This window comes from Nymphaea colorata, chromosome 1 (assembly GCF_008831285.2).
Source record: "Nymphaea colorata isolate Beijing-Zhang1983 chromosome 1, ASM883128v2, whole genome shotgun sequence".
Classification (NCBI taxonomy): domain Eukaryota; kingdom Viridiplantae; phylum Streptophyta; class Magnoliopsida; order Nymphaeales; family Nymphaeaceae; genus Nymphaea; species Nymphaea colorata.
The window spans coordinates 4,558,654-4,572,440 of record NC_045138.2 but is presented as its reverse complement, the minus strand read 5'-3'; the positions used below and the strand labels follow the sequence as shown (position 1 = coordinate 4,572,440).

General features: G+C 39.8%; 1 protein-coding gene across 1 annotated transcript; it reads left to right on the top strand.

Annotated features, from left to right (window-relative positions):
- Positions 1-7,361: 7,361 nt before the first annotated feature.
- On the top strand, positions 7,362-10,752 carry LOC116246435 (putative disease resistance protein RGA3). The gene has a single exon (XM_031618308.2). The coding sequence runs from the start codon at positions 7,499-7,501 to the stop codon at positions 10,232-10,234; it is 2,736 nt and encodes a 911-aa protein (XP_031474168.1). The 5' UTR covers positions 7,362-7,498; the 3' UTR covers positions 10,235-10,752.
- Positions 10,753-13,787: the final 3,035 nt, after the last annotated feature.

Genomic DNA, 13,787 nt, shown 5'->3' with positions numbered 1-13,787 from the left:
TCTCCCTTGCCGCTCCCCCTCCTCCCCCGTCTCCCTCCTCCTCCATCGTTGTTGCTGTGCCTGCAGTCGTTGTGGGCCGTCGGTAGGGACCCAATGAGAGGGCGGGGGGGAAAGGGGGTCCGGAGGGCAAGGGGAAAGGGGGTCGTGGAGGGGAAAGGGGGTCGTGGAGGGGGAAAGGGTTCGGGACGGCGGGCCGGGCCTGGGCGGAGACCCAGGCTATCGGGCCAGGCTGAGCAGCCCGGCCCGATGCCCACCCTTATTGAAACCAAATGTATTTCCATATTGAGTATGGCCATACATTAGCTACAAAAAATTCGCTGGCCTTCTTAATTATTTTTGGAAACGGTTGCAAAAGCACATATTAAATCCAATAACCATGTCCAAGTGATGCAAGAAGCAAAATCCAACAATAACACCCCCCCCCCCCCAAAAAAAAAAAAAAAAAAACAGGTCTTCCATCGGAAATATAAACATTATAGGCTAAGTGCACTCATGCAGTGGTATATAAGCTAATAGAATATGAATGGTACTAAAATGAAGACAAAGTCAAATTTTTTCTCTTCATTTTGGTCATACCTTTGCCCACTTGCGTGTGGTTCAGCCTACCATCTTTACATGCCTCGTATTTTCTTTTCCTCTTAAAATCCCAATAGAGGAATCAAGATCAAATTGATAGTGGCCCCTTCTATTTTCTTGCAGAAAATAATTCATTTTTTAAGAAATTATTTGTTTTAAATTTTTAATGTTGTCTCAGCATTAATTATTTTTCTTGCTTTAAAAAGTTAAAAAAATCAAATACCAATAATTTTAGAAATATGAAGAGGTGAAATCTTCTGGCCATCTTGCCCTTTGTCATATCATGGTTTTGCATCAAGCAGATGATATTAAATATACAGCCCAATGCAATGCAGCCCGCAATGTAATTGCGAGAGGTTGGATTTTTTTTTTTCAAATCTGGACCCAAAGATATATATATATATATATATATATATATATATATATATATATATATATATATATATATATATATATATATATATATATATATATATATATATATATATATATATATTGCTGTTCCTTCGGGTGACTCGCATGATTGATAATCATATTTTGAAAGGACATTCTTAGTGTGTAGTACTTGAGCGATGAAATTATATTTATTCAATTCCTAGTTGCTAATTTAAAAAAAAAAAAAAAAATCTCATGAGTGGGCATCAGAAGTTTAGCTGCCTACCACTTAATTAGGACTGTGATGAGCCCATGTGCCCTGGTGGCTGGCAAGATCCATAATTACTGTTAAATGGTTCTGAAAGAAATCCCCCAACCCTAATCTTCCATGTCCCCTTAATTTCCAAATTCCAATCTATCAGGCTAAGGTCCTTGAGTAATGAACTCTTGACCTGCCTTACTTTGAAGGTCCACAAGGCCCGTGTTTGGTCAACACACGCTATTTGAGCCACCAGGTTGGGACTATTAGTCTGTCATTGTTAAAGAGCAAAACTTGAATAAGCATGTTGATTGACAGTAGGTTATCACAACAAAGGATAATGAGATTAGATAACAGGTGCAGTATCAAGCCAATTTTAATATTTAATTATTAATATTTCAATAATTAATTTTAATAGGCCTATTTTTTGTCTTATATATAAAGAGAGAGTGACAGCAGCAGTGCATAAACTTATATTATATTTAAAATTACAATAACGTTAAAGTTTTTTTTTTTAGTTAGAAAAGTTTGCAAGTCATGTTTGATAAACATATGCAGTTCGGCGTTCCAGCTTCATTTGAAACACCTTGAGATCGTTTTCGATATTCAAGATGAACTCTCTCTAACAGGTCCTCATGGGTGGTTGCCCATTAACTATGAACAGCAACCCTGTTCCTGTTGGCTGTTCCTCACTCTCTTGCTGTCTCTTTCTTCCGACTCCAAATGTCCTCTCTCTCTCCCCCCTTTAGCCCATTCCCCTTCAGCCCATTCCCCTTCACTTTGAAGTTGTGCATCAACTGTTAGATAAAATGTCTCTTACAAATTGTGATGTCTTTTGGAGTGTTTTCTTAGCTGACCGGTCCTAGTTCAGTGCCATGCTCTCAAGTTGCGCTAAGTTGTGTGTCACAAGCCTGCGGGGCCGTGCTCAGATGAGGCTTTGAGCGGGTTTGGATGCAATTGTCTTGGCAGTGGGTGGGCACACACGTGTGATTGGCTTCGTTGCTTTGGACCGGCCACTTTGCTCTTGCACAAGGTGCGTGTCATGGCCACCCTCCCCCCTCCTCCGCCTTTGCGACCGCCAAAGGGGGTTTGGGTTGGTGGTATAAGTCTTTGTGGTATCAAGCTGGGTAACCCTCTCCCTCTTAATCAGTTGCTTTGTCGTGTTGCGGTCAGTTTCCTTTGCTCACCTGAGGGGGTCCATCAAGCTTTGGCATTGTCTTTCAATTGGCAGTCTACCATCTTCAATTGTGTCTTCACCAGCTCATTTCAGCTGCAAAACGCTCGTGATCTTCTCCTGGTATTCCTCCCATCTGCGCACTGTTGGTTTCTTCTTTCACAGATAGGTGATTGTTCTTTTTGGCCTAGGCTCCCAAAAGTGGCCTCTGTTGGTAGGCCAGCCCCCTCACCTTGGTGCGTCCCCTCTTCCCATCGTGCTTCCAGGATTCGTTACCTTTTTCGGTCTGTCACGTCTATCTGCGTCAGATGGGGCCAGTGGTGGTGTCAAAGGTGTGCTACCTTAAACGGCCGTCGGGCTGGCATGTGTTCTCGCTGCTGTTTTTCTGCTTATCAAAATGATCTGTGACTTTTTGGTCGGCGGCATGGCTTTACTCTGGTTGCTTCCTCCTTTTGGGTCTGGGTTCCTCTGCCAGCTGCTCAGCGTTCGCCTTCTTCGGATGCTAGCACTATTTTCTTTGGCTCTTTCAGACTTTCTTGGCTTGGGCTTGCTTTTCCTGGCACACGGGGTCTGTCTTTCTCGGTAGAGGTCCTGCGGATCTTCAGCCTAGGTGGTTTGTCGCACCAGTGTTCTTCGCTTGTCGAGCTCCCTCCGTCGCAGCTCCTACCCTTGGTTCCCTCTCTGCTGGAGCCAGCCTCGCCTTCCCCATAGAGTCTTCCCTACTCTGCCGTACTCCCCCGAAGTACCTTGCTTGCCCCTCCTCGCACCAGTGTTCTAAGGCTTTTGATTCGGATAGTTGGGAGTTTCTTTCTACCTCCTCACACGCCTTGCTTTTGGTCTGTCATTTAGACAGTGGATCCTTTCGCCTGTCACTGGGGTCTAGCTAGCGGTCTCCTTCAATGGGTTGTGTGGCGATTTCTTGTGTCTAAGTCATGGCCTCCGTCAGGGTTGTCTGTTATCGTCGTTGCTCGTCAACTTAGTTGTTGGGTGCTTTTTAGCTTTATTCTGTCACGTTGTGGTCGTAGGCTTTCTCACTCCACACTCACTCCCCCACTTACAAGCCCTCTCCTTCATTCAGTATGCTGATGCTTTTCTCCTGTTTGGCACTGTTTTCTGTCAATAGATTGTGAGAACTTGGCTTATCATTCGGGTTTTTGAGCTCATCTCGGGTCTTTCTATTAATTCTTTTAATTGTCACCTTTCTTTCATTCACGCAGATCCCACCACAGTGCTTCTTGCTGAAGCCTGCTTCGGGTGCAAGGCTACTATTCTGCCTATAGACTACTTGGGTCTTCATATTACATTGTCGCCTCATGCACATTCCTTTTGAAATTGAATGGAGCAGAAGCTTGTTGATCGCTTCCAGTGTTGGCAGAAAAAACTGTTTTCTCTTCTGGGTTGTATTACTCTTGCTAAGCATTGTTTTGCATCTATCTCCCTCCATACTCTGGCTGTCTGTCGACCTTCTGTAGCTGTTCTGAAAAGGTTTGACAAGATCATCTGTAAATATATCTGGGATGGTGATCGGCCTTCGGATCGCCTTGTGCATTGAGATGTGGTTGCCCTTCCACGTCTTCTTGGGGGTGCTATGATTACTAACTTTAGTCGGGCTTGTGAGTCTTCTCTGTGTTCTTGGTTGTGGCGTATGGCAACTGAGTACTCTCCCATCACCTTGTTCATTAGCTCCAAATTTGACTTGTCTTTCCCTAGTGATTGAAGTATTTCCATCTCTCACACCTCTCTCTCTCACTTTTGATGTGACTTGCTTTCAGCTCTTCCTCTTTTCCTCTGCCTTCTTGACCTCCCATCATTCGCATCCCCATCCTGGCCTCTTTCACATTCCCGTGAATTCACTTTTTCTTCTTGTTATCTAGCCTCCTTTGGTTCTTCTGTGGCATCACTCCTACCATGTTCCCTTTGGTCCCCTGGCTCTTCTCCTCGTGCCACTGCTTTTGTTTGGCTTTTTCTTGCTGGTCACATCAACACTTTTGACCACTTACAGCGCCTTGACATCAGTTTAACTAATCAGTGTCCCCTCTGTCTCGCCGCGGCTGAGTTTCAGGTCCACCTTTTTACTATTGTTCTTTTTTCTTTAGTGTTCTTGCCTCTTCCTGGCCTTCCTTTGTTGGTAGCCTTCCAGATCCACCCTCCATTCATCTTTTTTTCCTCTTCTGTCCTTCTCCCCACCTGGCGGTTTCTTGGGGTTGAGTCTGGAGGTTGTGGCTCATTTCAGCTTGGTGGCCAATTTGGGAAGTGCACAACAATAGGGTCATCAGGGGTACCTTCTCTTCGTCGAAGTCTGTGGCTCGTCTTGTGCAGGAAGATGTACATTTTGCCATGCGGCTATGACGTCGTATTTCACCTGCGGCTGGGTGATTGTGTCGCTCTGTCTCCCTACTCTCTCTCCACCCATCTTATTTTATTTTACTGTATATTGTATTGTATATTTCGTCTTTTTGCTTATGTTTTGCGTTTGTTATTGTAAATGGGAGACTTCTTGTCCCCAAATTTTGGTATAAATTCCCATTTTATCGGCTCTCTCTCCCTCTCTCTCTTTTTAATCCCACCTCTCGCATTCTATCTCACAAACAATCTTAATGCCATTTGGGGTAGGGTTTAATGGTTTCAAACTTATTCTGATTGCAACTGTTATTTGTTTAATTACTCTTAAGACAATATCTTAAAGGCTACATTGTTGAAGAAAAAAAGATGTTTTGAACATTGCATCCATATATGCTCTCTCTCTCTCTCTCTCTCTCTCTCTCTCTCTCTTTAAAGTCCCACCTCTCGCATTCTATCTCACAAACAATCTTAATGCCATTAGGGCTAAGGTTGAATGGTTTCAAACTTATTCTGATTGCAACTGTTATCTATTAAACTACTCTTAAGATAATATCTATTAAATTACTCTAAAAAAAAAAATTGTTTCGAACGTTGCACTTAGCCATAAGTAATTGTTGGCATGATTCACGTATCGTTTGCCAAGTGTTTTTGGTATGTTATGCTTTATCTCTCTCTCTCTCTCTCTCTCTCTATATATATATATATGTCAATCTTAACATTATTGAAAAGATTGGATTTACTGTTGGTTTCAATATATACTTTTGCAATAGAACTGTGCCCAAATTTGACTATGAAGTCCGCCCAATATTGAAATAACTGACGATTGTAGGCCAGAATGAGGAGAGGTTTGGAAACTGTCCAATTAGCTTCATAACTCAGTTCTGGTTTCTCAGTGAACCCAAAAAGCATGAGTTCGCCTTCATCTGCCTTGATGAGTTGGGGCCAAGCATCAATTCGGAAGATCCGTAATACCCATATCTCAAGCTCAAGCAAACTAGAATCACAGAAAACAGAAGAAGAAACTCATCAAAACTCAGTGATATCTCATCTTGGGGGAACTAACATGCTGCTTGGTTGGATGGAAAGGGAGGGAACGGCATGGAATGGATAGACTTTCTTGTGTTTGGATAGAAAGGAAAAAAAAAAAAAAGTGAAAAGTAATATCATGTTGACATGTGGAGGGAAAGGAAAAACAAATGCATTTTTCAATTCCTCCAAAAAATGAAGAGACTCGGAAGGAAATAAAAGCCTCATTCTCAATATAAGTCTCTCTCTCTCTCTCTCTTCTCTCTCTCTCTCTCTCTCTCTCTCTCTCTCTCTCTATATATATATATATATATATATATATATATATATATATATATATATATAGACACACACACATACAGTTCTCTCACCCTCTCTACATGTCCTATTTTTTTTCCCTTCACTTTTCTTGTTTCTTTGTTTTTTTTACTTTTTGTTTTCACAACTAAAGCTCAAAAGCTAACACTCAACAGTTTTTTTTTTGGAACTCTCACAATTAAATATTAAAAAATAAATATTTTACATGTTAAAATATTTTATGTAGTGACTATATTTATTGAGATTGTCTAGAGAGTTGAGGTGATAAACATTCAAGGTTAATTAAAATAATAAAATTAATAAAGTTAAATTAAGGTACATATAAAACTGTTCTTTAATAATTCATTTTTCTTTTCCTTACCTTACTACCCAAACAAGTTTTTAGATTAATAAATTTTCTTTCCTTCCCTTTCCTTTCTCTCCCCCATTCATTTCCTTCACTCTCCATCAATTCCTTTACCTACTTCCAAACAGGTAAAAAAAATGAGGTAATTTTTACATGCCACAAATCCATATTGTAAAAGGGACAAACAATCTAAGTGCATGTAAAGCCTCTGCAGCTCTGCTCCTCTCCCAAGCGGTGTTGTGCCTCTGACTCCTAACCAACCACGGGTGGGCATCGGGCTGGCCCATTTGATAATAAAAAAATAATATTTTTTAATTATAAAATAACTTTTTAATCATAAAATACATATTATTAAACTAAAATTGATAAAAAAAAATATTTTTTAAATATTACCCGGCTGAAGCAGGCCGGGCCGGTCCGACCCGGGTCAGCCTTGGTGCCCACCCTTAACCAACCTGTCCACGGTGAACCCTTCAGCCACGCAAGGACAGAAAATAGTAAGATAGGTGAGTGCTGGAATCGTGGCTTCCATTATTGGAGATTGAAGGGGAGTTGAAAATTGAGTCCTAAATTTGAGATCCAGAATTTCGGCCCTCGTTTGAAAATCTCGTGATCTTTTGTCGAGAGATTAAAATCTCTTGATCTTTTACGCTGAGATTATGACATGCCATTGCATGCTGATAATGAACCTGATGGTAAGGTGAATGGAATAAGGCCAGTGGAAAATAACTGATTGAATTGAAGGCCTAATTACTTGGCCCCATAAGGGTGTGTGAAGATGGCTGGATGTCTTTTTCACATTAAAACCATTTTCTACCATGTTGTCTAAATTAAATGGAGTGAGTTAATTATCTCCTCTACCACTGGCAAGACAATAATGTGGTGGTGGAGTTTTATTTAACAGACCCACTCGCTCAACTTGATTTTTATGAGGGGATGACCAATGTGAGGTGGGAGTCTACTAGTCAAGGGAAACTGTCGGCAGCCTAGTCTTTATCTTCAGTTCTTTGCATTTCTTTTCATTTGCTTGAACATTGCTCCTCTTTCGCTTGTTCTTCCGTCTATCAAGAAACCAGAGAAGATGTCATTAGTAATCGAAGCACTTGGAGAAATAGTTATTTCTGTACTGTTGAGGAATGTAGCCGGTCTGTTGAAAGAGATAGTGGACCTCGTCTTGCATGCCAAAAAAGATCTCAAGAATCTCCATGGGAAGGTGGACCGGTTGCAGAATGCCCTCAAAGATGCAGATCGCAAGCCCTTTTTCAGCAACGAGCGTGACAGAGATCTGGAGGGAGAGATGAAGGACGTTCTTTATGATGCCCCGGACATCATGGAAGAATACCAAACCATAATCGAGCTCAGAAATTCTATAACTTCAAGGAACAAGGTAAGAAAACCCTGGATCACTCTATTCCCTGGCTTTAAGGAACCTATGTCTGCTTCCTACCAACTTGGAAATGGAATAAAAAATATCAACCAAAGGCTTGATAAAATTGAAAGAAAGAGGGAAAAGGTGGAAAAAACACCAAAAGAGAGTGGTGAGGGTCGTACTGGTGGGGAGGATGATGATCTTCGAGAGACAAACCATCACATGGGTGCACAACAGCCCATAGGCAGGGACCATGATAAAACAGTGATAGTAGAAAAGCTCTTGTCCAATGACTCTACACCGAGTAGTATGACAGAGAAGCATAATGTTTCTATTATCTCCATTGTAGGAGAAGGAGGGATCGGCAAAAGTACTCTTGCAAAAGTGGTATTCAATGAAGTTGAACAACAGTTTGGGGAACGTAGGTGGTGGGTTTGTGTTTCGGAGAGGCCAAAACGTAAGGATTTATTGCAGAAAATAATGAAGGAAGTGTGCAAGGGATCCAAAGCAGGTTTTGAGGGTATTACTAATTTGAATCACTTGTACACGCAAATACAGAGTGTACTCTCGATGAAAAGGTTTTTGCTGGTCTTAGATGATGTTTGGGAACTAGATTGGTGGGAGGGAGATGTAGGGAGCACCCTCATGAATGGTGCAACAGGGAGTAAAATTTTGCTCACTAGTCGAAATATAGATGTTTGCAAAGGAATTGGTGCTTTATATGTGCATAGATTGCCAATATTACCTGTAAATGAGAGTTGGACTTTATTCTTGAACAAGGCATCTGTGACCAAAAATGATTTGGTGAGCCACCATTTGCTAGACATTGCAGAAAAAATAGTCAAGAAGTGTGGTGGGTTGCCGCTTGTGGTCCAAACTGTTGGGTCCTTAATGCGAACAAAACCCAAGGACAAAGCGAAGTGGGAGGAGGTTGCGAAAAGTGAGATCTGGGAATGGAAGTTATCGTCTTCTTCTCAATATGGTGGCATTCTTCCTGGTCTTTTACTGAGCTACGATGACTTACCACCTTATTTGAAGAGTTGTTTCATATATTGCAGCATTTTTCCAAAAGATTATGAGATCGAAAAGGAGGGATTGATCATGCAATGGATGGCGCATGGATTAATTGAGGAAAAGAAAGACATAGATGTGGAAGTGACAGCAAACCAATACATTGATGATCTGATAAATCGGTGTTTGATTGAAGAGACCCCTCGTCCCAAGTTGCATGGCAATTTATATCGAGATTCTCTCAGCCCTCGTCCCAAGTTGCGTGGCATTTTGTATAGAGATCATAAGGGCAGTTGTCTCAGGTTGCATGACATTTTGCATGACCTTGCCTCATATATTGGTGGAAAGGAATATGGCCATGCCTCTGCTACTGACCGCACCCGTCATCTGTCATTACTTGCTGTAGACAGTGCCGAAGCGACCAAGCATTACGCCTCTGCAGCAACAAATAAGTTGCGTACAATAATGTTGAGTGGTTCCTATTCCGACTCGCCTTCAGTTAATATTGAACACTCAACCAAATTCAAGTGGTTGAGGGTGTTGTCATTGATGAGATGTCAGATCGACATGCTGCCGGACTCCATTGGATGTCTTTTGCTGCTAAAATATCTCGATCTAAGCTATTCTAACGTGAGTTGGTTGCCGAGTTCAATGGGCAAGCTCTATAACTTGCAAACGTTGGATTTAAGTTGTAGTAAAATTGAAGAATTGCCCAAGGAAATGAGTGAACTGTGCAACTTGAGGTACCTTGGGCTGGAAAGTACATGGAGTTTGGATTTTATAGCCGAAGGCTTGGGCAAGCTTACCAGTTTACGGACCTTGCATAGGTTTCTAGTATGTGATGACAAAGGGAAGACAAGCGGATCTAATATTGAGGAACTAAAAGACTTGAATAATCTAAAGGGAGAGTTGTCGATAGAAGGTTTGGGGGGGACTAGAAAAGCAATTGATCATGCAGGAAAGGCAAAATTACTTAAAGAGAAACATGGCATAAACAGTTTGGAATTAGACTTTGAGGAACAAAATGCTTCCAAAGCTGTTGATGCTTCCAAACCGAGTACTTATATGCTGGAGGCTTTGGAACCTCCTCATGGCCTTGAGAGCCTGGTTATTTATCATTACAAAGGAGAAATTCCATCTTGGCATCTGAAGGGAAACTATACCATGCTACGGACACTAAAGCTAGAAAGCTGCTCTATATGGAAAAAGGTAACGAGGATTACTTCGTTGGAGACATTGGAGGTCAAGGAATGCCCAGCATTGTGTGAAATAGAGGGCATGCCCGTGCTCAAGTCCTTGAAGATTTTGAGCTGTGATGGGCTCAACACAATTGGTCATGGCATGCCTGACTTGGAGTCGTTGGATATAAAAGATTGCGGCAGCCTACAGCAATTACCTCACCATCTGCCTACTCTCAAGTTGTTGAAGGTGTGCTGATCTAATAGCCTGAAGGCTCTCCCTAACATGCCTGCCTTGGAGTTGTTGGAGGCGAGAAATTGTGGCAGCCTAGAGCAATTACCACAAGACCTGCCGGTTCTCAAGCGCTTGAAAGTGTACGCATCTAATAAACTGAAGACAATCGCTAACATGCCTGCCTTGGAGTCGTTTGAGGTGAAAGATTGTGGCGGCCTTCAGAAATTAGCTGACATGCTGCTCTCAAGTCATTGGAGGTGAAAAACTATGGCAGCCTCCAGCAAGTAGTTGACATGTCTGCTCTCAAGCCATTGGAGGTGTCCAGGTCTAACAGGAACAAGATGTCCCACGGACGCAAAGGAACAGATCGCCTGTCTCGCCTGAAAGCTTGTTGGGGATTTTCAGATGTCCTGCACTCGACCGTCTCGGGGAAAAGTTAACAATTAGCACATATTGGGGTTTTCTTATCTGAAATGTGTGTGGTTTTTAAAAGCGGTGACAGATTGTAACTTTTTTTTTTGGTTAAATATGAATCTTTTGCATTTCATCGACTTCTCTCTCTCTCTCTCGTTTTATTCGGTCTTGTAAATTTTTCATGTCACGTTTTTTCGGCTCCCAAAGTTGAGTGCACTGTCTACCACAATGTAAAAGATCGATAAATTGCTACCGTTGAAGTCCGAAACACTGGAAACAACAAGCAAAGCGTCCAGAAGAGAGAGAGAGAGAGAGAGAGAGAGAGAGAGTTAATCTAACGAGAGGGACCACAAGGCTTTTATGTCCAACTTCTCTCTCTCTCTCTCATCTTGGCCTCTCCCTTCCATCCAGCCTCACCAAAAAAATGTAGGGTTGAGGTATTTTAGGAATTTTTTTAATAAAGAAATCTACTTTTTACACTTTTTAACTTTTTCATATCTCTTTTATCCTTGTAAAATACTAAAAAGTACATTTCATTATAAAAAAATTTTAACTTTTTTTCTCACTATTTTGTGCATGCAACAAATATGCAACCCACAAAAAATAGAGAGGGTGGGGGTATTTTAAAAATTTTAGATAATGATATTACATTTTAGTCTTTTTACTTTTTTACAATCTCGTTTTCATACTTTTAACATCTTCATTTTTTCACTTTATTAGCAGTTTGGTCATTACACACTCCTCTGCATGCATAGAGGTGTGCACAAAACCAGTTTCTCTCCTTCTCATTTAATCAAGAGTATTTTGGTCATCATTGTATGCACATAACCAGTTTTGCACCAAAACCACCAGACCTGTCACCTTCGGGTCATCCATTGTCATTTTCCATCATCATCTATATAAGCATCATCTTGATAGTATCGGTTTGAATTGGCCTGAATCAGCTCATCCGAATCAAATGCAATTGCTGATTCATGAGCCTCCAAAATTCAACAAATTTTTTTTATCTAATCCATTGAATCAGTCATAAATCAGCCGATTCGTGCTGAATCGTCATTCTTTTAAGGTTGGTCTCTAAGGTTTTTCAAGAAGTGTTTATGGCATTATATATTGAAGCTGCTTCAATTAAATGGGGGAGGTGGGGATTCGGTTCCTTATAAGCAGAGCCAATAGCTACAAAATGGCTTCTTTCATGCACATTTAGCTAGTAAGTGTGCCTAAGTGTGCACTCTAAGAAGTCATTTTTCTTCTATTTCTTTCTTAAAATCTCTTTTTTTCTCTCTTTTATTAATCTTCCTTCGTCTCTCTCTCTCTCTCTTTCATTTTTTTGATTTTTTTTCTCTCTCTATCCCTTCCTCTCTCTTTATTTCTTTGATTTCTCTCTTAAAATCTTTCTTTCTTTCTTTCTCTTTTACTAACCTCTATTTCTCTTTTCTAGTTCTCTCTCTTTCTTTCTCTCCCTACTTTTTTTACTCTCTTCTGTCACTTTTGGATTTCTCTCAAAATCTCTCTTTCTCTCTCTTTTATTGATCTCTCCAATTTCTTTCTTAGAATTTTTCTTTTCTCTCTTTCATTAATCTCTCTCTTCATTTTCTCTTGAAATCTATGTTCCTCTCTCTCTTTGATTTTCTTTTAAAATATCTTTCTCTGTTGTTTTTATTAATCTCTCGCTTTCTCTCTCTCTGATTTCTCTCTTAAACTCTTTTTTCTCTATTTTGCTAGTTTCACTTCGATTTCTCTCTCTTTCTCTTTGATTTCTCTCTTAAATTTTTCTTCTCTCTTTTATTGATCTCTCTCTCTCTTTGATTTCTCTTTTAAAATATCTATTTCTTTTTTTCAGTTTTAAACCACATCTTTAACCACTTTTTAATCATAATTCTCTTAATATCTACCTATTGACCATCCTATTAGTAGTCTCAAAAGAATAAATTTTATAAAGATGTACATTATGGATTAAATTGAAGCACAATAAGGCATAAGAGTAGTTACTTTCATCAACATCTTCTAAAATAGACACTTCCTCCCATACTCAACGATGGAAGAGATATATTATCAAATCTCTAAGATAAAAGGAGATACTTTCTTTAAGGTTTACACATATATAAAAAAAATCCTTATATGTATATATTGATAATTTTAAACAAGTTTCAATAGTCTTTCAAAATAAGCCCCTAAGGGAGCTTTATAGACTTAGCTAAGCTCTCCCATGATCCCTAGTTTATTTCCAGCCTATATAAAAAATGATGAAGTAGGTAAATTTCTAAAATGATTTCTTAAACTTACAATCTTAATTTCTATCAAAATTATGATATCACATTATTAAAGCAAATCTCTTTTTCTCCCTCTCTTTGATTATCTCTTAAAATATTTTTTTTCCTCTCTTTTATTAATCTCTCACTCTCTTTCTTCGTTTTTTTGGTTGGATGTGGAAATGCTGGTTGTTTTGCTTGGAAAGATGTGTGGCTCTTAAGAAATGGATTTTAGACCAAGGATAATGGGAAATTAAAATCTAGAAAGAGAGGGAGGGAGAGAGAGAGAGAATTAAAGAGATATGTGTAAAATGAAAGGGAGAGCGAGAGAGAGAGAGAGAGAGAGAACGAGATAAAGATTTTAAAAAGAGAGACTGTGTGGTTGATAAAAGAGAGAGGGACAGAATTTCAGAAGAAATCAAAGAACACAACAAAGAGAAATCAAAGACAAAGAAGGAGAGGGAGAAAGAGAGATTTTAAGAGAGATGTGAGGGAGAAAGAGAAAGAGAGACAAATTGAAGAGAGAGAACAAATATTGTAAAAGAGAAATTGAAAAGAGAAAAACCAAAGAGAGAGAAAGATCTTAAGAGAAAAATCAAGAGAGATAAAGAAAGGTATAGAGATTTTAAGAGAGAAATGGAAGAGAGATAGAGAGATATTAACAAAAGAGAGAAAAAGAGATTTAAAGAGAGAAATAGAAGAGAGAGATGGGGAAAGAGAGAGTTTTAAAAAAGTAGATAAATTGAAGACAAAGAGAGGGAGATTAATAAAAGCGATAGAGAAAGGGATTTTCTGAAGAGATGGATAGATTAATAAAAGAGAGAGAAAGAGAGATTTTAAGAGAAAAATCCCTAGAGGGTAAACAGAGAAAAAGAGATCAAAGAGAGAGAGATATTAATAAAAGGGACAAAATT

Excerpts from the sequence above, each read along its gene's own strand:
- LOC116246435 (XM_031618308.2), top strand. The coding sequence starts at position 7,499 with ATGTCATTAGTAATCGAAGCACTTGGAGAAATAGTTATTTCTGTACTG.